A 24,099-nucleotide genomic window follows, 5' to 3' on the forward strand; every position below is an offset into this window, starting at 1 on the left:
CATTTGCAACTACCATAATCGAAATTGCACTTCTGGTTTCACGTTTTTGCAAAACACGACACGCATTAATCCTTTGTTAAGCATGCTAATGTAATTTTTCGAGCTCATCCATGCGTCTGCACATCTTTCCTGCTAATATATAGGGTAAATTACATCTGTGAATACGAATAGCTTATGCATTAGAAAACATTTTATGCTAAGTTCTTCATTCAACCACACTGCCAAACTGCCTTATGAAAAAAAAAATTGATTAGATCTGTTGCCGTATGACGACCTCAAATGTATTCAATTATTGCGCAGGAAAGCAACGCTGCTACCTGTGCGGCTACTTTTATGTCTGTTTAGGAAACTTTTTCTGTTCATTGTAGCTTTAGTGTAATAAAAATATCGAATGTCTGTCCAAATCTTCTATGCGCCGTTGGTTTTACACATTGCAGCTACATAATGCAGTGCCATATCATAACGAATACTTGGCAGTTCGTGAGGTCACTGCGTAACCCCACGATAAGCTTGTTCATCAAAACGTGCCTTGGCCTAGATTACTTCACCGTCGGCTCACACATGCTTGTCCTGCATGTTAGGGCACCACGATGGTTTCACAGCCTTAAATGGTCGTCGCAACTGCACTTGTTAGCGCTCCGGCACCTTTGCGAATGGAATTTTTTGTTTATCACGTGCTGTAAATGTCTGACGCATCCACATACCAACACCACAAACAGCAGTCTACCAAACTGTTTACAATTCGCTAGACACGACCGTGAAAAAAACCTATCGTAGCAAAATACCGTGAACTCACACTCTTTCCTTCGTCTCCTTACAAGCATTCCAAAAATAAAGCAGTTCACATTCATGCAACCTTTGTAAAGAAAGCTGTCGCTAAATCTTGAGAGTGATCAACCAACCAACGTTCCCCACTACGTTTACAGCTTTAAGCTCGGCGAACCTTCGACTCGTGGTCGCGACGTTAGTGCTAGCTATATTCTCCTCTCTCACTGTCTATATATAGTATATTTGCTGCAAATGCTAGTGGGCTTGACTTAAGCTCCCAAGAAACCACGAAGGTTGTATGCTGTTGGGTAGTACGCGAATTTTTCGGGTACAATAGAAAATCGCGGGACGTTTCTACGCAGCGTCCACGACACGCCAGTAACAAGTATCGCATTACAAAAATCGCTAATGTAACAGCACGGCAGATCCGGTTTCCTTAGCTGTCGAACAGCCGAACAACTCGAATCTGGCCTGCCTTAACTTTCGGATTAAGGACGCGAGCTTGCGGGCACGGAAACGGATCTTTAGATTGCATGCACACAAAGTAAAAAAAGAAACAGCTTAATGTATGTACTTGGCAACCTTGTGACATGGTAAATAAGCGGGCTGTTTGAGGTTTTGTCGTGTATCCATGAAAATAAAATCTGTGACAGAAATAGTGCCAAGCTCGCTTTTTCACCACGTCGATGTAACTGATTTTCCCAAATTGGCTGGTGGAAGATGGCAAAGCTTTCGTTATACAAGCGATATGTCTTTGTCAGTTTAGAATAACTCGACGAATGAAATTACGTGCTACAAGACATCGAAACGCCACTCTATTTAACCCTTTCGGCCCTGGCGGTGTCAATTGACACCATCACACAAAACTTGCCCTAGCACCTTGGAAATGAAACCAAAACTGCCGATTCTTGGGGGGATACTTCTTCAATCATCCCCACTGCGATTGACACCAAAATGATGACATGCTTGCGGAGCTGGGAGCCGCAAAGAAGAAGAAGCTTGACCGAAGTCATGGGTGACGCCGAGGCGGGTCAGCTGAGGCGGGTGAGCGTCATTTTCGTATCGACGTACCGAAGCTCTTTCAATGAGTATCACACTGAAAAATGAGACGTGGTTCACATTTTGTGTACTCTAGTGAATAGCAGGAAAAAAGATGCAATTTTTCTCATTTCGCAACCGCTGAGCCCTGATGACCTAATTTGACGTCATGTCTGTAAATCCATTAATACTTGCACCACTGGCTCAATTTTTCGTTTTTGGTCTTCTTAGGTCATAACTATTAGGAAAACGCGCACAAAAATATTCCCCGACCAAAATAAAAAATCCAGGGCTGAAAGGGTTAAATATATAGTCAATACTTCAAAACAATGAAAAAAAAAAAGCGATTTCTCGCGAAGTAATACAGCTGCCGCCGAAAACATTTTCTCGACTGCGATTTTTTCTACGATGAAAAACTAAGGTTTCGCTGTCTATGGGTGACAATGACTATTGATTTATTCCAGTGATTGTATTGTATCAGTTTGCTTTCTGGCTCACTCTTTCTTTCTTTTTTTTTTTTTTTTTGACTGGGCGCGCGCATCCATACTAAGGTACACAGCTATTGCTGGTTTTTTCGTTCAGCTTGTTCATTGTCATGTGATACATCGGGCGTACAGGCATTCCACGCGCACAGCGCATGCGCAGTTCATGTCCAGCTCTCTCCGCCTCAGGCGTGCACACACACACCACTTACACACACACAATTGGAATAGAACAGAAGGCGAATGCACAACGCAAGCTATATAAAAACACAAGAGAGAAACAAAAACGAGCAACGTGCTATCATAGTGAACAAACTTAAGCTCTTCGTGGGATAGTATAGGTGTTTCTCGGCGCCATTTACGGTGCACGAGTCAGTCAAAAAACAGGAACAATCTATAAATCACATCTCTGCGTTTGTACATGTACGTTCACTACATGTATAACCGCACAAAAAAAAATGTAGGATGAAAAATGAAGGCGTAAACGAAAAACAAGTTGTTACTACAACTCTAAATCAGTCCATTAAAAATCGCGTACAGTGTTGAGTACAAATACGATGTCGACCAAATGGCTTTGGCGCTGGAAAAAGGAGCTCGAGGACGAACGTGCGAATTCAGTCGGGCCACCCTGGCGGACTTTTCGGAGGCGACTGGGGTTCTAGTCGTTCTCGTGGGCGCGAGGATCGTCGGTGAGGCGCTTAATTTGACATTATGCTTATCCGCGAGTAGTTAATTAATTCATTATATATCTTCGGCAGCTGCGGCATTGCCCAGACGAGTGAATTGTGAAGGTGATTTTTCCCAGCGCGCCCACGGCGCACGGCTTCCGTCACAGCACCGCCTGAAACAAATAGAGAAGAGAGATAGCTTGTTGTAGTGGCAACATGACATGTAATCATGGCATGTATTTGCGAATATTGCGGAAACCTCTGTTCGAATATGCGGCAACCACGAAATTATTTTGTTGTAGGCAGCTCACTGTAAGTTGTCTGCATGCACTTGTAAGAGTATCATCATCATCGCAAGCTTGTTTTTATCGACTGATGAACAATGCCATTCCCAAACGCCTCCAGGCATACAAAACACACCTGGCGCATACACGGGATCTCCAAGCATACATGGTATCTCCAGGTATATAAAGTATACCTGGTGATCACTATAGGTATATTAGCTGCAAGGGAAGCTGCGCTGCAACACACATTACAGGGGCGGCTACGCAAACAGGTCATACTCCGCGACTCAAAGGCGGCCCTCGTTTGCGGTTTGACATATGCAAGAGGACTCGCGGTCATTTGGCACAGGAGAAAAGAAAATTTTTGAAATTGAGAAAAGACCGTTATTGAGCCCATCCTGTGCAGTTTCTCTCGTTGTGACAGCTTGCGAAGATCCGCTTCGCATGTTACCAAACCGACTATACTCCAGACAGGTTTTCAGAAGCCAGGACTGTCGGCCTGCCTGTCCGTCCTGCACGCATTGCGTGACCTGTCACACTTCCACTTCGTACGACACACAACTTGCTCCAACGGAGGTTCCTCGTTTCTTGACTTTCTGCGCGCAGAAACTTGCATTCTCGCGTGCTTTTCGGAACGCCAACGAATGACGGAAAGAGTATGGGAGTGGAAAGATGAAGAGTGGCATGCAGTTGACCGGCAGTTTATTTTGGTTTCTGTTTGGGCGTGCCTTTATTGGCGCTTTTACGACTATACTTTGCGGAGAATGCGAGCTCGATCCGTTCTTCGCCGCGGGTCGTCGTTTATAACGCGCGAGCTAGCTCGTATTTCTCCGAAGCGATGCTTAAAGTGAATACAAAAGGTCTGCGCAGAAACAAAAGCAAGTGATAAAGAGTTACAGGCCACCCCGTGATCCTCTCTTTCTTCCTTCATTATTTTTCCCACTCTCTAACTCTCTGCATTTCCTATCCTTCGCTCTCAGAAGCCGTACAGGATAAGCGAGATTGTTCGGCTATATATTCAAGGACGCCACTTGCCTTTCTTCTCCGTGTCCTGTGCTACACGTTCTTGCTTAGTTTACATCACTTTCTGACGGTGGTCACGTGAAGGACGAACAGCGACGGGGAGATATTTCCCCCGGGAAAACTATTTTTACTGCGGTAAATGCCGCGGCGTTTTCCACCTTGTTGCCCCTTTGTGGTGGTGCCGCGCCGTTCAATAGCCAATGGCACAACACGGTCCACCGTCTATACATACACGCATATACAGCGGTGCAGCACGCACCACGTTCGCGGCCCGAGAGACTCTAGGGAGCATTGCATTCTCCCCGCACTCATAAAAGAAGAACAATGCCCAACTCAGGCCACGTCGCGAGTCGGACAAGAAACACAGACCAACGAAGAGTGTATGGGAAAAAGAAAAGGAATCCGCCGCACGTTCGTAGTAATAAACGTTGCGCCACGCAAATGCGCTGAAACGTGTACGCATATGGCGGTACACAGGCACCAGAACGTGACGAGGAGGCTGCGCAGACGGCCTGGATGGCATCGCCGGCGCGCCGAGAATTCCGTGTTTCGACAGCTCTCGTTATTTTTTCTCACCACGACCTTTGAACAAGACGCTGTGTGAGGCAGGAGAAAGAGTTGCCGTCTCAGAAACAGCTTTGCAAGAAGCCCCCGCTGCAGAAACATGCGCCGTAAGGCCTATCCTATAGTGTGCAGTCGATGTGCTACGCGACAGCAAGACGTACGCGAGTCAAATGCGAAGCAGCCGTATATGGAGAGATGAGGATGCGGGTCGGATAAATAAGCCGCGGATGTGTGGTCGATGGTTATCGAGCGAAGAGCGTGCTGGATGGTGTATTGCGCAACACTGACAGCACACAAGGGAGAAGCACGCGTAGCGCAACATTGCGCAATCAACACACACACACACACACACACACACACACACACACACACACACACACACACACACACACACACACACACACACACAACACTATGTTGCGCAATGCACCATCCAGTCTGCCGTGCAAACACGCCCACCAGGGGCGTAGCCCGAAATTGTTTTCAGGGGGGAAGGGGGGTTTAACCATACTTTATGTATGTTCATGCGTGCGCTTGTATGTGTGCGTGTATATATACGCAAGCAAAATTGAAAATTTTTGGGAGGGGGTATGACCCCCTCCCCCTTCCTGGCTACGCCCCCGATGCCCACAGTCATCCACATTCGCAAGCAAAGAGCGTGTTCATAGCATTTGTCTAGTTCCGTGATCGCCGGCCTCATAATCTGATCAACCGGAACGTTTGTCAGAAATGCTGCGCGCAGCTGCAGTCACAAAGGCGAGCGTCACTGGGTGTAACAACATGGCATTGCAGTTTACTAAGAAACGGACGTATAGGACGGTCGCTATATAGCGTACATGCGTGTCAGGGTTATGATGTGCGGCACCAGCTAAAGAGCCTTTTCCATTACAGGTGCGAGCCTTGGAGCTCTGGCGCAATCGCTACAGTATCAAGTGAAGACAGCGTTCCTATAGAAGGCGACGGAAGTACCCGAACCGACGGAACGCAAATACCGAAGCGTCATGGTGCCACTCGCCGTCATGTTGTAGCATTCTCGTGTGTCAGCAGTTGCGAATCATTCAATGCCAGGGCCGATCACGTATCCCTGTGTAGGGGGCGCTCGGCGCAAGAAAGCCACCCTTCAGCGCACTGCCGTTGCAAAATAAACCGTGCGGCACAGTCCTGCTTCACTACTGTTGCCCCAGAGGCGGCACCTCCTCAGAATAAACCCTTCCGGTGTAGTAGAGACCGCGCAGAAGGTGGCGGGGATCTATTCCTATCTGTTTCAGTACGGAAAGAATGGTCAGAAGTCGAAGGGGGATCGGTCTATAGAACCTATGTGTTCGCGGTGTGTGCCGCCGGCCACATCAAAGAGCGCCGTCGAGACGGCGGGCGGCGTGCCGTAATTCCACTGGCGGGGCAACCACGCCGGCGGAGAGGCGAGCCTGTGTTGCGGGCATGATTTACCGGGGCCCTCTGCGGCGCCCCCTCGGCCCTCGCCAACCGTGAGGTCGCGCCGAACGCCAAGGGCGGCACGGTTTCCTGTCTTCTGTGCATGCGCGTGTGAGAATAGAAATGTGTATGAGAAACAGAGAGAGAAAATGAAGAGCAGGAAAGTCAATCAGACGTACGTCCAGTTTGCTACCCTGCATTTGGTGAAAGGGACAAATGCTTGCAAAAAGATCTCCCTAAAGAAAAAGTCACATGGTCCTTTAGGCACTCGCCTAAGGCGACTCAAAGGCGAAAGCCATCATCTTCATCTTTTTCTTCCCAGTCCATTGTATTGACGACTGTATGTTTCTTTTTAATTCTTCGCCAAAACTGCTTTTGAAACTATGCATAAAACGCTTCCAAATTACAGACACACAGTCGAGACACAGAGATGCACACTGTATGTGAGTGGTGACTTCAAATTGCAAAGCAGGGTTTCGCTATTAGTGGACACTTCCTAACTCTGTCCGAAATTTTAATAACAAGAACCTATTGTATCCTTCGTACTCCACATAAAGTCACAGGCGACGAGCAGCAATTCAGCTGCACGTGGTTTGAGCCTGGTAGCAGGAATGACAAATATGAACGCAGCGAACTGCGTGAAGCGAATAGGTGCCTGCACGTTCGAAAGACCGTGCGCTACAGGAGCGGCCATAGCAACGTGCGTTCTAGGAATCGAAACTTAAATCATATACATGCATAACGGCGAAGCGCCAAGCGCGCCGCAGAGAGCAACGGATGTCGTAGACCACTCAACAGTTCTCGGCCTCCACAGATCTCCACTTTTACAACACACGAGAAAAAAAAAAAAAGCCAGAAGATAAAAGGTGTGCGTAAATGTATAACTATAGGTGTCAAAGGTCAAAGGACGCACGTGTCCATCGTATACACGTTCACAAGTGTGAGCGGTCCGAATCCGGCTCGTCGATCCATCTGTTGCGCCACTTTCTCTCAACTCCGCCTTCAATTTCAGTTTACTTTTTGCTTTGCACGTTCAAAAGTAGGATACGGTTCGGCTCTTATCGCGCAGAAGCGTGTGGCGCCGCCCGAGACGTGCTGTATGGGCGCATTAGCGCGGCTTGTACCTAGCTTTCCATCTGCGCAGCGGCAGCGTCTTCTCTTTCACGTCTTGTCACATCCTTCTCACATATACATTGCCTTTCTTCACTATTTCTCTTTCTGTAAAAGAAAAAAAAAGAGAAAGAAAAACAGTCCGGCCGTTTCTCATCGGTCTCTTTTCGCACGTTTCCCGAGGAGGAAGGAAACTGACGCCGCCGTTCACGTGTAGTACCAGGGTGCATCGGCACGTACATGTTCTAGCTCCCGCAAGGCGGCTTTCGTGGGGTAACTGTTTCACAGAATTCGAGGCATAAAGTGTAATATAGTTCCCTTCTAGAGGCGAATGAAACTAAACACTGTTTCTAAAGGTGCCTCGCGAGGCAGACTGCTGGGAGGGGAGGAAGAGTGTAAAGAAAGGTCACGGGGGTGTCGGTGGTTGAAGGTGAAAGCGAGTGCGTATTTCACCCGCTGTTCGCAGCTGCGAAGAGCCGTACATCGGGCTTGCCGTGCGGTGTCCTACACGACGCCGATGGCGCCTTGGGTGTCTTGAGCGCGGCGCGGTTACGCAAGCATGTGAGCAGTGTGTACGCACGTTTCTGATAAGCGCCCCACACACAGGCAGTGATGCCAACCTAGGACAGCGTTTTATCCCTCGATTGTCCCCGAAATTTCCCTAGATTGCAAGAAATTTCCCTAAATTGACTAGTGAATGTCGTTATGCAGGCTAATTCTCCTTTACCTCAGTATGAACATAGTTGGCTCTCTTACCCAATTCTTCTCAACCTTACTAGAAGTAAAAAAAAGAACATCATAATAACAGCTACTGAAAGTCTTTTTTTTTTTCTACATTTTCTGTGGAGTCGCACATAAAGGGCTTGCAGTTGGCGCCAGTTGCTACAGAGACAGATTTGCGAAGTTTACTTTGCGCACTCATTGAAGGCATAGACGTGATTGCTCGGTCTGTAGCGCCTTTCTTGTACATGTACATTGCGAGATGGCGGTCAATTTCTTATTTTCCATATTTGCAATCAGCGTTGCCATCCTGTATACCTTCGACTTGCTTCCCATTTCGCCAAATATTTTTGTCACTATTATTCGCTTTTATGAAAACGACGCGACGGAACGACTGAAAAAACACGAGCAGTGTTTTCGTCTCTTTCGGTGACGCCGCTTTCATAATAATGAGTCCGTACCAACTAGCCCAGTTGTCATTCCTGCTTTCGCCCTCTTTCTTTCAGTCTTCTGGTCCAGAAGTTATTTGACATGGAGACTTTGCACAGTGAAAGCACGCGGTGAGCTTAAATTTGGCACGTTTTCATGCGCATTACAAGAAAAAATTTGTTTGTTTCACAGAGCAGCAATTACTCAGGGCGCTCACGATGATACGCGCCTGCATGCACTTAAGACGGCAAAGTTTCATTTCAGCCAAGTAGTCAGCATATAATAATCTCGTGTGACAGAACTGCTGTCGCCTTCACTCGGCCCAGCAGAACACTAAAGCTCTCTTAAATGACGATCACAAAACAGCAAAAATGATCGGTTTTATAGCCTTTCTAATTGAAAAAATTGGGGGACCCTTAAGCTTCGCCTTTAAGAGTTGAACGCGATAGCGAAATCCGGCCCCTAGTGCGCACTTCAACCACTAAGTGCATACTTATTAATGTGTATTGTTACACACACACACACGCACGCACGCGCGCGAATTTTACAGGCTTTCGATCTAAAGCAAGAGTCGCATGGCCTCCAAGATATACGCCGCGCGCCGGCCCTCTCTGATGCCATGAAAAGTCGAGACATATTTCTCACAATGCCTCACAGATGGCAGCACATTATTTAGCGTTTGCTGCGTTGGCTTGATATGTTTTCCTCTAGATGGACATAGTTGTCCATTTTTAGAGCTGTTTGAAAGTTCGTGTGTGTTTTTAGCGGCGATGGCTGCACTATCCCGGCGTTTTTCGACGTAGTTTGATGGCCTCGCGAATGTGCCTACCGTATGGGCTCGTTTTCGTCGTGACACCTGCCGAACAAAATGCGTCGAGACTCCTTTCACTACATGACATTTATGTAGTGTTTTTGTCCGAAGCAGCTGCAAGCAACATCGTGGCTTTGTGGTAAGACACCTGCTTGCCACGCGAACGGCCCGGGTTCGATCCTCATTGGGACCGAAGATTTTATCGTTTATTTTATTTGCTACTTTCGCGATTTTTCGCTCACGGATGATTTTTCGCTCACAACCAACGGTGCCGACGCCGACAGCGGAATTTCTGCGACACGAGCTCTCTAACGCTACCGCGTTAAAAAGCGTGATTACTCAGTGCATAGCGGCGTGGGGAAAGGTGGGGGGGCGCAGGTGTTGCTTTGGTGGGGCAAGTGCTGGTGTGGCTTGGGAGAGGGGGGGGGGGGGGGTCAAGTGCCTCTTTTGCACAGCCCTGCTGACTGATTAAGTACGAACCAAAATGCGAGCAAAGCGCGAGTTTCTTTACAACTGGATCTGTAGAAACTGGCCGATGCGCCAGTATAGGACGTCTCCTCCTGGTCCGATTCAATATCGTACACAGATTCAGCCACGGTCTGGGCTGTTCGTGTGCATATAAAGGGGACGGACATCAAACTTCGCTAACGGACATCGCTATTTATGGTGCGTCACAACAATCACAGTTAGAAGAGTTGGCACATATCGTTTCAGAGAAGGCAATCGGCACATATCGCTTCAGAGAGGCGGCATTTATACTTGTAGTTTCGAAACAATGCAATGAGTGACTTCGCTAGGGATTACGCAGCGTTCGAAGAGACACAGTAAAGGCGCCTGCGGAAGTGGTCATGGCGGCTGTCCGGTTGTGATCAGTGTCATTTCATCGTAGTTCTCACAGCCTCTGGACCTTTGAAGCGAGGATAATTATATAGGCAAGCCTCTGCGAACGTTCCGTGAGCAAATTTTTACCGCATGGTCAATGGGTCTATAAACTTTCGACAGAGACTGTAATTCTCATCCGTAAAGGTCTTCCAGCAAGCCTAGTTCGCCATTTTCATGCGCCTTTCACACGAAAACTACTTTCGCCGATCAGGTCACCCACTTACACTTCGAGCTATAGTCTAGACGCCGAGACGTGCGCACAATGTGATCACTTCATCCGCACATTAGCACTCAAAATAACCAGCTGACAGCGAAACCCTCCACACGTCCAGACAGGCCGGAATCGTGCTTAATGGCAGTTTTCACGGCGACGCAACCTCCAATAGACATGGACGAGCCGAGACAATGAGCTGCCATACCGGTGTCACGTGGCAGACAGCGCCAGGCGACCCGAGTATAAAGCGTCGTCTAACGTTACGCCCGTCCGAGAAAGCAGGAGCGACGAACTCTACGAAAAGAAGAATGCGCGAGACCGAGGCTAAACGATGTTTCTTCGCGCTCAAGCGCGGCCGTGATCAAGACAGTCCGCGCGGAGATTATGTCTCAGTGCGGTGAAAGCCACCGCGGCCATATGGAAGAGGAAGTGCTATAGGTGCAAGTGTACGACACACGCACGCACGCACACAAACACGCATACACAAACACACACACGCACGCACACATGCACGATGCACGTGGAATACAGCAGACGCGACGCCGACGTTTTCATGCCGCGCCCAACGAATTAAGAAAGGAGCAATCCCGAAATGGTGCCGTGTGCCGCCGCCGTGGGCCTCTGCTCGGCATGCATATCGGGCCATAATCCGTACCGTCTTCACACACAGCTTTTTCCGCGCATACTAGCATCTGTCGGTGTCGCGCGCGTCCGCGGCGTCGAAGAGGAGGTTTTACGCACGCATTACGCCCCTCTTGCGAAGGGCGTCACGAGGGATTATCCTGCCCAGACGGTCATTTAGCGGGCGAAAAAGAATATTAGTAAATAAAACACCGCCGCTCCCCGTGGGACTCCCCCTATACGCGCGGCGCGAAGGGCTGGGGAAGGAGAGGAATGAAAGAAGGATGAGCGATATGTGATTTATGGTCCACGCATTCCGAAAGTGTACAAGAGGCGTGGGAGGCTTTGGCACCGTCGCATGGGATTTCTGGCTAGACAAAGATGAGGATGTTTCGCTCTGCGTCCGCTCTGTTTATCATGCAGTTTAATAATAATAATAATAATAATAATAATAATAATAATAATAATAATAATAATAATAATAATAATAATAATAATCTAGACATTGGCTAAAGCGACTGCGTCAATGATGCATAAGAGGTGCGCGGTACTGAATTCGGCTAGTTTACCGTAGCTGCCCTCGCAGCGAAAACAATTACAAAAATTGAAAGGGTGGTCAGATGACGCCGCAGGACCAAGAGAATAAATGTAACCACTACGTATCTATGCGTATAGTCATGGTTTGAAACATGGTACGTAAATGCCCGCAGGAGCTCTTTGAACGTTTACAGTATACGGTGGATTTATTTCTTGCGGATTTATGCACGTATGAGGAGCAAACAAATATGTAGCCAGCGTGGTGGATGAAACGGGTAGAGAGCTCACTGCTGCTTCGACACATGCAAATGATGTAACCACCGCAGAGGAACTGGGCATTGCATTAGCTATCAGTACAAGTTCTTCGTCAGTAGCCATCGTGACGAATTCACAAGAAGCGTGTCGAAGATTCCTAAAAGGAACAATTAGCAGATCAGCCCCTCAAGTTCTCCTCAAGTGCGACTTCGAAGACGCAAGTATCCTCTGGACACCGGGGCATGAATCCCTAGCGGGGAACTGAGCGACGCATGCCGCAGCCCGAGAGCATACACACCAGACTCTTCCGCAGCGATATTCGGACTCCGGAAACGCAGAGAGCGAATACCGAGGAAATATTCAGAAATACTCGCGCACTACTGGAAGCAACGACGCCACTATAGCCACCTGCTCACAAAAGGCTGACTAGAGAGCAAGCAGTGACTTGGAGAAGGCTCCAGGCAGGCACCTATCCGCACGGTACACTACTCCACGCAATGTACCCCGGCAACTTCAGTAGGAACTGCAGATACTGCACGCGCACTGCTAACACCCTTTACCGCATGGTATGGGGATGCCGAAACAACCCAAGTATTCCGCCCATGGGAGGCGTTGCTGACGTCACTAAACCCTGAGGACCAGCTCCGACTGGTGGACAGGGCTCTGGCATCAGCTGCAAGCCATGGCTACCTGGACTAAGGAAGTCACCCACCTCTGGGCGAAGAGAACGCGCGCCTGGTCAGACAATAAAGTTTGTCTCTTTTATGGGCGTATATTATGGAGCCGCTGTAGTAAAGCAACATCTCACACATTGCAGGAGCGACTGACAGCCATTAGACCCATACAAGTCAAATTGCACACACACACACACACACACACACACACACACACACACACACACACACACACACACACACACACACACACACACACACAAACGCGCGCGCGCGCGCGTCTACTTAGATTTAGGTGCACGATAAAGAATGCCAAATGGTAAAAATTGACCTGAGGTTTCCTACTAGGGCGTGACTCATAATCGTACCGTGGTTTCGGCACGCAAAACCCCAGAATATGAAACTTGAACGAAACGCGACTTCCTCTGCAGATAGGCTTCCAGGCCGCTTAGGCCGCTCTATAGCATCTCCTGCAGTGATCGCTGCTCTGCTTGAATTGAAACGTCGAAAACTTAAAGGCCAACATTTCCACAGCACAGCTACACTTATTGGGCATCCCATAGAAGAGGCGTTCGCGATGACAAAGAAGCGAGGCGCGAATCGAAAAGAGAAGCAGCTGAAGCGAGAGATTGACGACCCGCATAAAGCCTATAGCCCTGCTCTGATACAAACAGGAAACGGGCTGTTGCACGGGGCCCCAAAGCACTATCGCGCGCGCATGCGTGTTTACGCTGTGCTTCTAAAGTGCGGCCACGTGATACAAGTGAGGAAAGCTTGCAACTACAAGCGACCGCCCTTGTGTCGCGTAGTTATGAGCGTTTGGTGCGAGCGTTGGACATATAAGAGGGCGGCGCCATGTTTAAGAAGAACCTGCAGACATTCGCGGCTCTGTCCAGACGGCATCGCGAAGTGACCGGATGTGGTGCTCGGATGTACTTCAGTCGGCGAGACGCCTCTAGCTGCACAACGGGTTGGGTTTCACGCGCGCTATCTCCGTCGAGTTTTTCGTACGCGCCGCAAGAACTACCGCGTCCTTAGCCCGACGTCCGTGGGTTCGAAGCGGGTGTTGAAGCAAGAGAAACAGGAGGGTGTATACACGACCAACCCTTTAGCTGCGAGCGCGCCTATTTTTTTTTCTACTATGGCGCGGCGGCAGTGATTTACGTTATGTTTGACGTCGAAGAATGCCGAAACGCCAACTCGAGTCCGTCAAGGGCGAGATTGTTCTTGAAGCAAGTTATGACATTTATGGCCACATTATATCAACAAAGCCTCTTTCGGGAGCGAGAGAGCACGTGCGTGTGTGGCGTTGTACCGAGTTCACTGGCACGCGGAGAACGAGCATGCGAAAGAATAACATAGATATATTCGCGTCACGTGATCTCTAGCTTGATGCTCTAGTTGGCTAGGGGGGGGGGGTGTCAATAAATGTTATTTATCTACGAGGAACTACTAAATCACGGAAGTTGCGGAGCCCCGGAAGAACCGCATGGGAAAACTAATAAACAATGTTTCGTAAATCTTGACGTTGAGAGTTGTAATATACTTAATGTATGCATGCACCGGGGTACGAAGTATTTAGCTTATTTATGATTATAATTACGAAGAGTTAGAGAAAACAGTACAAACTGATGTTGAACTTTTATCAATTTACTAAATTTAACCTCTTGTTCTTCCTTGGACTGAATAAAACAAGATTTTTGTTCTTTCATTAAGTAATTTCGAACCCACCATGTCTTTGGCATCGCCACACTCAACATCTAATATTAAAGATCTGCCTGTTGAGGGGCACGCATGGGACCAAATTATCATCAGCGGTTGCCTCGCTTCTATTTCAAGCTTTTACTTTATGCTAGCGATTTTTTTCTAATCTCAGCATTGCACTTAGTCCTCTGACGCTTTCAATTGTGTATTCCCCACGTCGGTCATCATAATGCAATATTACTCTAGTAGACTACTGATTATTTATTGTAGCCATAAATTACGTGCCTGAAATACTTCCGTTTGAGTCCAGTATTAAAAAGAACGCCGTTTCCTCTTCAGTTTCATTTGTATAGACCAAACTGACTTGAAAGTAACGCGCCACATCACTGCATAACATAGCAGAGAACTCCCAATTGCGCAACAGATCTTGAGACATACATAGCGACGGACTCTCCACGCATGTGCAACGCAATCGGAATCCTGTGATCATTACTTATTCGCATTATGTGTTCAACAAAGAAAGCCAACTATATAAAGAACATAACTCCTAGGGAACTTCCAGCGGTTAATGTTAGATACACATAAACACTTGGTGGGCGCCTTGCGTGTCTGCCACCCATGGAGGTTAACGATTACACCTCGCACCTGTCTCGCGCCAACACCAATTCCACAGGACTTGAGTCTACTGGACATAGGCGCGCGAGCGCGCCCAAGCGCAGATCCGCCTGCGGCTTATCAGCCGTAACCAATCCACCAGGAGGAGGCCAGTGAAGCCGCGGTCCACTCTTCTATAAGCGAAGGGAGGACCGTAAATAAGGCGATGTTTCCTACACGGACGCATCGTGCCTGAGAATGTAACCCTATTTTCTTGCTGTTTATCTGCGCCAGTGCTTCTGCTGCCAACAACCACTCATATCCCCAAACCGCGCAGCCCTTCTTCTTTCCTTTATAAGTTGTTTCTTGCGTCGCCCTTAACCCGTGCCGGGGCGCGCAGACTTACGCCGCTGCTAGGCGCGCGTTTCCGAGAGGATCTGAACGCTCGCGGGCTGGCTTTTTCCGGGAAGCTCTATGCAGCATCTACAACGCGGGCCGCCTTGTAATTCGGTGCAGTACTGCGAAGGCTGTAGGGCGGCAGGGTTGTCAAACTGCGCAGGGAAGAGGGAACGTGGACGCGATGATCTGGTGAGCGGCGCAGGATCACCGGCTGTACAGAGAAAGATGACAGACCAATGTAATATTACCACGTTCCTAAGTCTTACGTTGTCATCGTGTCTTAAAAATTTGATTTCCCCAACGAGGAATGGTACAGTCTGAATCACGCTTATCTAGAGCGGGCGAGCGCGTGGCTGCGGTCGCTGGCGCTGTCCACACCTGCTACTTTGCGTTATCAACAAGCTTCCGTTCATGCTTGCATTATAGCACAATGATCTAGCATGCGATATGACTATGTCTGGCGTCATTACGGCGTCGGTCTCTGCATACTTCTGGAAAAAGGGCGGCTGAAGCGGCCGACTGACCGGTCTAGGCACGTGTGATTCCGACTGTACATTTCAGACACTCAAGAACCTGTCGGCCACCCTGGTGATGTCTAGGCGACGGATAATCTGCCACCAGTTGGCATGAATTCGGAGATGCGGGTTGCAAGCCAGCGACAATCTCTGAAAGCGTCGATGTAACCAGGAACAGAGACCGCTTTGCGTTCTGTGGCAGTCTGCCTAACTTCAGTACTGCACAGAATTGGCGAGACGCCGCGTAACCGAGTGTCGGCATGCCCTGCGTGCATGCCTTGCTGCTGGGCGCCTGCGGCGATGCTTACAGAACGTCGGGGTTCATAGAGTGTGCGCGGCTCGCCACAGGGCACTCGGCAATGCGGCCCTCGTAGCGAGCGAGCGGCCACGCCGGTATATTTATGTTTCGCGGCGCGAAAGCGCCGCAAAACCTGCACGCGATCACATAAGTCGCTCACCGAGATTTCGGTTAAACCGTCTTCACCCCCCCCCCCTTCCTCCGTGCATCCCCCAAGGCCTTTCCCGCCTGTGCTGTACACGTATTCACCGGTTTCTTTATTCTTCGGTACTCGACGCTGCCGCTGCTTTGGCGGCACCGCGGTGGCGGAAATAAGTTATGCGGGGATAAATTTCTTGAGCCGCGCGTTTATCCCCCTTTCTTTTGCTTCTTCGTCCTGGAAACAGCGCCATCTCCCCCTCCCCCTTTTCAGCCAAGCTAACGCCTTGCGTCGCCAGTGCACGTGCTCTTTACGTACGATGGCGCGAGTCCTGCAAGCAAGATGCGCGCAATTCTCGCTGTGCGCGACTGCGCGGACGGCTTTGCTGCGATGCACGGAAGGACAGTGGCGCAGCTCTGGCCTTTACGTGAAGACAATGGGTCAGAGACCTTTTTTCTTTTTCTTTTTTTTTTGCCCTAGTAATACCCTTGGCTTCTCGAGTTTTATTGGCACGGTGCCGAGTTCTAGGAACACATTCCGACTTGTATTTTGCTTTGTGTATGTCGTGGACACGATTCGTTTAAGACAGCAGGAGAATAATAACCGTAAACACTGGAAATAGATATAATTCTGAGGAAGTACTCTTAAGCACCCTTGGACACCTAGATTATTCCAGTGCGCATCCGCACTGCATAAAAAAAATGAAGAAAATCAATACATCAATGATTAAGTAAACAAATGAACTAAGAGAAAACCAAACATTAATTTACCTTGAGCGCTCACACACACACACACACACACACACACACCACACACACACACACACACACACACATATATATATATATATATATATATATATATATATATATATATATATATATATATATATAAATATATATCAAAGAGAGATGCTCACCTGGTGGTGGCGAATGGTGGACAGGCTCGTCTCAGCGCACATCCTTGACCCTGGCGAAGCTGAGCGGCGTGGTGAGGGCGGCCTCCGCGGAGAACGCCAGAGACTCCTTGGCGCTGCGCGGCCGCTCGCTCTCCGACAGGTCGCTCGACTCGTCGTTGGGAGGCGTCGCCGACTGCAACATGAATGGGGCAGTGGATGATGCTGACACGATACTCTCATGACGCTCCCGCAACATACACGCTAGAAACGTCTGCATGCATGCGTTTTCTGCTGAGAAACTAAATACCCCTTCCCCGCCCTTCAGTTATATTCGCAGGAGGAGCTTGCATTCGAATCGCTCGCAAGCGCGAAGTCCAGTTAATACTGACATTGGACGTATTATTAGCGGCGGTGGGTAGCCAATGGCAAAACAAGCTCACGAACAAGAAGCTTTGTAAATTCGGTCCCTGAGTAGCACCCAAAGGAGGAAAAAAATTCGCGCTACAAACTTTGGACTATTTGATTTTATTTATTTCTAACGATCACTTGAGAACTCGCATTGCATTTTCTCGTTCTTATTCTATTCCTTGGTTTTCTAGCTCTGTTTTCTAATCACGATGAACGAACTGTCTGGAGCTCCTCGTGACTGCACGAAATGGGATACGTGAAATAATTACGTTTGTGGCAGTGTATACTTCTAATTTGACGGTACCAGTTTGTAAGAACGATTAAACCTTACAAGAGGCGGTGCGGGGTGTGAAATTGTGATCGTCTTTGAAATAACGACTGGATGTAGGAGTGACATTGTACAGATTTCAGCGTGTTGGTCTGTAGGCTCAGATGACTAAAACTTTCAACAAAACTAATAAAGCGAGTCTCGGAGTCCACGGAAAGGCCTGTGCCCACTTGCTTGATGCTCCAGTATGTTTGGATCGAACGGGGGCCGTCTCCAAGCTGCAGTACAGTCATAACCGTAGCCTGGTATCGCGCGTATAACCGACTTTGGCGTCATATATGCACACATGACGTATGCGAGCTGAACTTCCGCAGGCGTATGATTCGGACATGATTTATCGTCTGAAACGAATTCGTACTTCTTTTGTCCGGCACGTTCTTCCAACGAATTCCGTTAAGATTATCGTTTCCTCCTGGTTTCTTGCACGTTCTTAAGAAATAAATTAAAAAAAAGGAACCTGAACCACTAGCAAGGCAAACACGACAGCGTGATGTGAGCTGTCGGGGTCAGACACGGTGGTGCTTCAGTGTTGGCCTGTCGCTGGAAGGTTAGAACCACCAGAGAGGGCTCTTCCTTTTAGTCTTATTACTCGCCTGCCAGTATCTAAGATTCATAGAGTGTGTATAACCCATGGAGGTCTGCGCAAACAGCGTCAAAGATGCCGCGACGTTTGCGCACCGCCTCACAATGCCAGAGCGGCTGTATGTATACTCTCTTAAAAAGTTTCTCCGGCCAGAAGTCACGTTCGCATGCGGCGCTTTAGTTTCGTGTTCCATGAGTGAAATGAACTGTGTCCGCTAAGCAGTAAGGATGGCCTTTTATTTTTACGCGCTTTGTTATTGCCTCTACTGTGCAGTCTGCATTTTTGCAGGCTAATCTTTGCTGTCAGCCTCTCGAGCGGCATACACCGAACTTTCGCATTCCAAGAGGTTTGAGTCAGGCCTACTATTGCTCTGTCTGAGCTTCCACGAACACCGTGTGCAACAAAGAACCGCGGGCGGACATCTGCAGAATTGCTTCTGTGCGAGTAGTTGAATCACACACGCTTCCCAGTAACACAAAAGAGAAACACCAAGCGTATCCACTATATACGGCAACGACAGTGCGGATGAGGCCGCCTGATCTGCACGTGACAGTGCCCACTCCGCAGATATACCGTTCTCCAGAACCGACGCATCTACAAGGCTTCGTTCGCTGGCACGTGAACTCACACTTGCACAGTGGAACTCGGCGGAATTCACCAACGCCCGCCTACACAGCTTGGATCCCAATCTCCAGCTCCGTCTTCCGTCAGGAATATCGCGAGCTGAGGAGACGCTTCTGTGCCGCCTATGGCTTGGCGTGGCTTTCACGAATGCCTACTTCTGTCTGATTAGAATGGCCAACAACTCTACATGCAATAACTGCAGCTGCGAAAAAAAACAAAAAAACTATCGCCCATCTTCTGTGTGAGTGTCCGCGTTTCAGTGCGCCAAGACAAGAACTTTTCTATGCGTTAGATAGACTTGATAATCGCCCTGTGTCGGAACAAAGGGTGCTGCGACCTTGGGCGAGTCATGGCCAAGTCCGTCCTCAGCACAGAAGGCTATGAATGCATTATTGCGCTTCTTGCGCACAACTGGTCTTCCAGACAGACTCTAAGCAGGGTCGTATTCTTCTTTCGTTCTTTTCTTTTTCCTTTTCTTGCTCTCCTTCTTTTTGTAACATCTCTCTTCCATCACCTTTAACCCCCTTACCCCTTCCCTCAGCACAGGGTAGCCAGCCGGTCTAGGAACCGGCCAACCTTCCTGTCCTTCCGCTTATTTCTTTTTTCCTTCCTTGCTTCCAAGTGCCCACGTGCAGACAAACAGTATCCACTGCCATAGATGTCTGCTGTGTAGAGACTCAGAGTTGCGTATCGAAGATCTCGGTCTACATTCGCGTTTGATATGGGTAGACTTGTGAGAACAAAACTATTGAGCGATGGTACACGCCCCGTATAACAAACACAAAAATGACCAAGCATGAAACGATACAAAGGATCACAGGTATTGGTGGAAGCATCAAAGTGATCAAAAGTGGTCACACAAGGAGGCGTCGCTGGTGCCAACGTTTTCACACTGACGACAATCCGCCACTGTGGTCTATAGTGGTTATGGTGTTCGATTTCTGACCCGAAGATCGCGAGATCGAATCCCGGCCGCGGCGGCCGCGTTTCGATGGAGGCCAAATGCTGGAGGCCCTTGCGCTTAGATTTAGGCGCACGTTAAAGAACGCCAGGTGGTCGAACTTTCCGGAGCTCTCCGCTATAACGTCTCTCATAACCATATCGTGCTTTTGGGGCGTAAAACCATAGCAATTATTATTATTGTTATTTCGACACTGATGTAGTACCCTGTCTACAGAACTTTATTCGAGCGAAATTGCTTGTTGACAACTCTTGATTGCAGCGATTATAATGCGAAAACATTAGCGCAAATGGTGCACAGCGGACAAAGAAACGACGAGGACAAGCGCTGACTTCCAAATATCGTTTATTAAAGCAATGCACACATATATACCTGTCACGTGTGATTACAACGATATCAGTCAACGCACAAGGGGAAAACCTAAACAAGTTGGAAGTTAGCGCTTGTCCTCGTCGTTTCTTCGTCCGCTGTGCACCTTTTGCGCTCAAGTTTTAGCATTATGGAATACCAACTAGCCCGCTCCCACACCTTGCTTCATTATAATGCGGACAGGCGCTCCTGTACGCATCAAATAATTCAGGCTGCAGTCCAGCCTTACCAGAGGTGGCTGCGGTCCTCCTGTCCTTGTGGTCAAGAGGGCCACGGGACGGAACACGCCGCCGAATAGGGGTCCTGCCGCTGCAAGGTCGGCCGCCAGCTCGGGACTACGCGACGAGGGGCAGCCAGAACTCATGGATGTCGCTGCCTGCGTGAACAAAGAAAATTTTTTTTACACACAACGTCCGCCGTAACTGCACGTGCGGGGCATATCAACAGCAGAGCTGTTTTTTCGTTCCAACGTCCAGAAAACCAAGCTGCGCCTAGCGAGTGCAACGCAATAATTCGGCCGGCGCACGCTCTGTTCGTCCTAATCTTCATCTTAGAATTGACTATATTAATAAAGACATCTTGCTCTTGGCGAAGTACATTCGAGAAATGAGGATAGTTATTACGGCATTTTATTATGGCACGTTTTTCTGTATCGTGGAGTAATTTAGCGGATAATAGGCCTGTGGCCAACACACCCATTGTGGTTGACGCGATGGATGAGTACAGAACTGATAAACGGAAGAGAAAGGAGAGAAATAAACACACACAGAGAGAAATCAACAGGAACAGAGAAAGGGGGGATATTGCTCATTAAGGCCATGCTAATTAGGACCTTCCACTTAATACCCTTCTAATTAGCACCACGCTAATTACGGCCTTGCTAATAATCTAGGTCGACCACAAGCTCCACTGTTAATCCAGCCTTGCATCACTAGTGCAAGCTGCCCACATTTTTTTTCTTTACAATATCTGGTAAATGGCGCTTAAGGAGGAATTGCATGCTCGCTACCAATGATTATCTCAACTGCTTGTTTAGGTTAGCGCTACTTGTTGCGCGAATTACGGCGCAATTGTAGCCAATAATACTGGCGTCCTGTCCAGAAAGGCTCAGGTTCGGATCACATGGCTGTCACAAACTTTATCTTGATTTTTCTTCAAACGCTGATAAGTTTGGTGCTGCCATCTAATGACTCGCAACGCTGGAAACGCCGCAGAAACGCTGTAGAACGTGTTCGACGGCAATCACATATGCTGGGTTTTATGTGTCAAAACCATTATTGTGGTTTTGGTTCATAAAACCTCAGCATACGATCTTTTGTACACTTTAGAATACGCATGCAGACCTGGGCGGCCAGAAGGTGTGGCGCGTAGACGGCTGCAGCAGCAGCGGCCACGGCGGCAGCTCCTCCTGTGGCGGCCGCACCGCCGGTTCCCGCTGGTCCCGACGACGTGGCTCCCACGGGCGGAGACCCGCTGGCCACAGGGTAAGGGTAACAGCCTGCCGAAGAGCGGTACGGGTACGCGGGCTGAGGGTGGTGGTAGTACGGGTACGGCGGGTACGGCAGCCCGCCCAGAGCCTGGTACATGAGCGCCGGCGAGGGCAGGTTCTGCAGGAACCACGAAGAGGGCAGGCCTCCGTACAGCAGCGCTGCCTCGCTCAGGCCGAGCTTCTGCAGGTCCAGGGGGCCCCCTGCACACGAGAATCGCCGGGACGCTCGCTTTTGGATGCTTCAGCGAGAGAGAAACTCCTTTTGAATTCATTTCAACGTTCCAGATGAACAGAACAACGAAGGACTGTCTTACTTACACCTCAGCAGTAGTGGGACTCGAAGCAGTAAAACTCACTCACTCACTCACTCACTCACTCACTCACTCACTCACTCACTCACTCACTCACTCACTCACTCACTCACTCACTCACTCACTCACTCACTCACTCACTCACTCACTCCACTTCCTCGCTCAGTCACTCACTCAGTCCAGTCACTCACTCCACACCTTCACTCACTAACATCGCTCGTCACTCACTCACTCCACTTCCTCGCTCAGTCACTCACTCAGTCCAGTCACTGACTCCACTCACTCACTCCACACCTTCACTCACTAACATCGCTCGTCACTCACTCACTCACTCACTCACTCACTCACTCACTCACTCACTCACTCACTCACTCACTCACTCACTCACTCACTCACTCCAATTACTCACTCCACTTCCTCGCTCAGTCACTCACTCAGTTTAGTCACTCATTTACTCCACTCACTCACTCACTCACTCCGATTACTCACTCCACTTCCTCGCTCAGTCACTCACTCAGTTTAGTCACTCATTTACTCCACTCACTCACTCACTCACTCCAATTACTCACTCACTCGCTCACTCCACTTCCTCGCTCAGTCACTCACTCAGTTTAGTCACTCATTTACTCCACTCACTCACTCATTCACTCACTCACTCACTCACTAACCTCACTCACTCGCTCACTCACTCACTCACTCACTCACTCACTCACTCACTCACTCACTCACTCACTCACTCACTCACTCACTCACTCACTCACTCACTCACTCACTCACTCACTCACTCACTCACTCACTCACTCACTCACTCACTCACTCACTCACGTTTCTACGAGTCGATTTTAGAAAAGTGACTTCATGGCATCATGCACAAGCGGAAGGAACATGTCTTAGCATGGGTTGTAGCTGACAAAAGCAGAAGCACATGCACTGACGTGCAGCTGGCGCGACCAAAGCAAACACAACAAGTGCCGAAGAAACCGCGACTGCTCAGATAAGTATGCGTACAGAAAGAAAGCGAAAGAAAGAAACAAGTAAACAAAAATCGAGTCTTATTTTCTCTTAGATGATTTTCTCGTTCGATAAAGAGACAGTCATTTCTACGGAAAAAAAAAAAGAAAGCGAGAAAGAAAAGCACGCATCGGCGCTTGACGACAACTTTATACACCGCGCGACTAGCTTTGTCCGAGCCTCGAAAAACAAGGCCCCGGTTAGTTCCTCTATCGGCGCAACAAAAGACAGCGCTATCCCACATGCAGACAGGAACCGCGGGCTTCGAAAACAGAAAATGCGACGTATACATAAGGTCGCGAACTGAGCATCGCCGCGCCAAAAGAGGAAGGAAAGAACTGGGTGATGGCTCACAATGGCAGGGTGCGTGTGCGCGGTGTACAGAGGGGGAGAAAAAAAAAATAGAACCCTTCGGTCGCCGCATCGCGCCGGACGTTTCCTATACACAGCGCCAGACGCAAAGACAAACAGGGCACTACCGGCCGCATTGTTCCGCCGCACTCGTTTCTCGATTGCGTCCGTCTCTCGCACGTCCCTGCCGCGTGCGTTAAGCCATCGCCTCGTCGTCGCTCCAATTCGCGCGCGCGCGAGCAAGCCACCACCGAGCCAGTGTTCTTGTTAAACACAACCTCAGCGAGCGTGGCCCTCAAACCCATCCTCGCCTCTCTTTCTCTCTCGCTGCAGCATGCAATGCCAGATGCCATCCCACGAGGAACAACTCCCCACTCCTCCGTCATCACTGTCTGGCCTCGTTTCTTATTGAACTTAATCTCGCATAGTGCAGCGTCCCGGTACGCGCATCGATAAGTGATGAGAGAGTCTCGCACCGTTGTATACTCTCGTCTCGTCCGGTGAAGTGCGCCGCCGAGCTTGATCAGCTCTCGGAAAGTTGTCTCTTAAATTTGTCCTCTCGCGATAGAGGACATTTTTTTTTTCTTCTTTCGCGAAGTGCCATTC

The 24,099-nt window shown here is 49.0% G+C and overlaps 1 protein-coding gene across 1 annotated transcript in view; it reads right to left on the reverse strand.

The window, feature by feature from the left end:
* Positions 1 to 6,109: 6,109 nt before the first annotated feature.
* Positions 6,110 to 24,099, reverse strand: part of LOC119394778 (doublesex- and mab-3-related transcription factor A2) — a 130,355-nt gene continuing 112,365 nt past the window's right edge. Inside the window, exons 2-5 of the mRNA XM_049415985.1 lie at positions 21,675 to 22,021; positions 20,561 to 20,707; positions 17,120 to 17,251; positions 6,110 to 6,355 (exon numbers count right to left, since the gene is read on the reverse strand). Coding sequence (XP_049271942.1) covers positions 6,110 to 6,355; positions 17,120 to 17,251; positions 20,561 to 20,707; positions 21,675 to 22,021 — 872 coding nt within the window. The remainder of the gene's footprint in view (positions 6,356 to 17,119; positions 17,252 to 20,560; positions 20,708 to 21,674; positions 22,022 to 24,099) is intronic.

This window comes from Rhipicephalus sanguineus, chromosome 5 (genome assembly GCF_013339695.2).
Source record: "Rhipicephalus sanguineus isolate Rsan-2018 chromosome 5, BIME_Rsan_1.4, whole genome shotgun sequence".
NCBI classification, from domain to species: domain Eukaryota; kingdom Metazoa; phylum Arthropoda; class Arachnida; order Ixodida; family Ixodidae; genus Rhipicephalus; species Rhipicephalus sanguineus.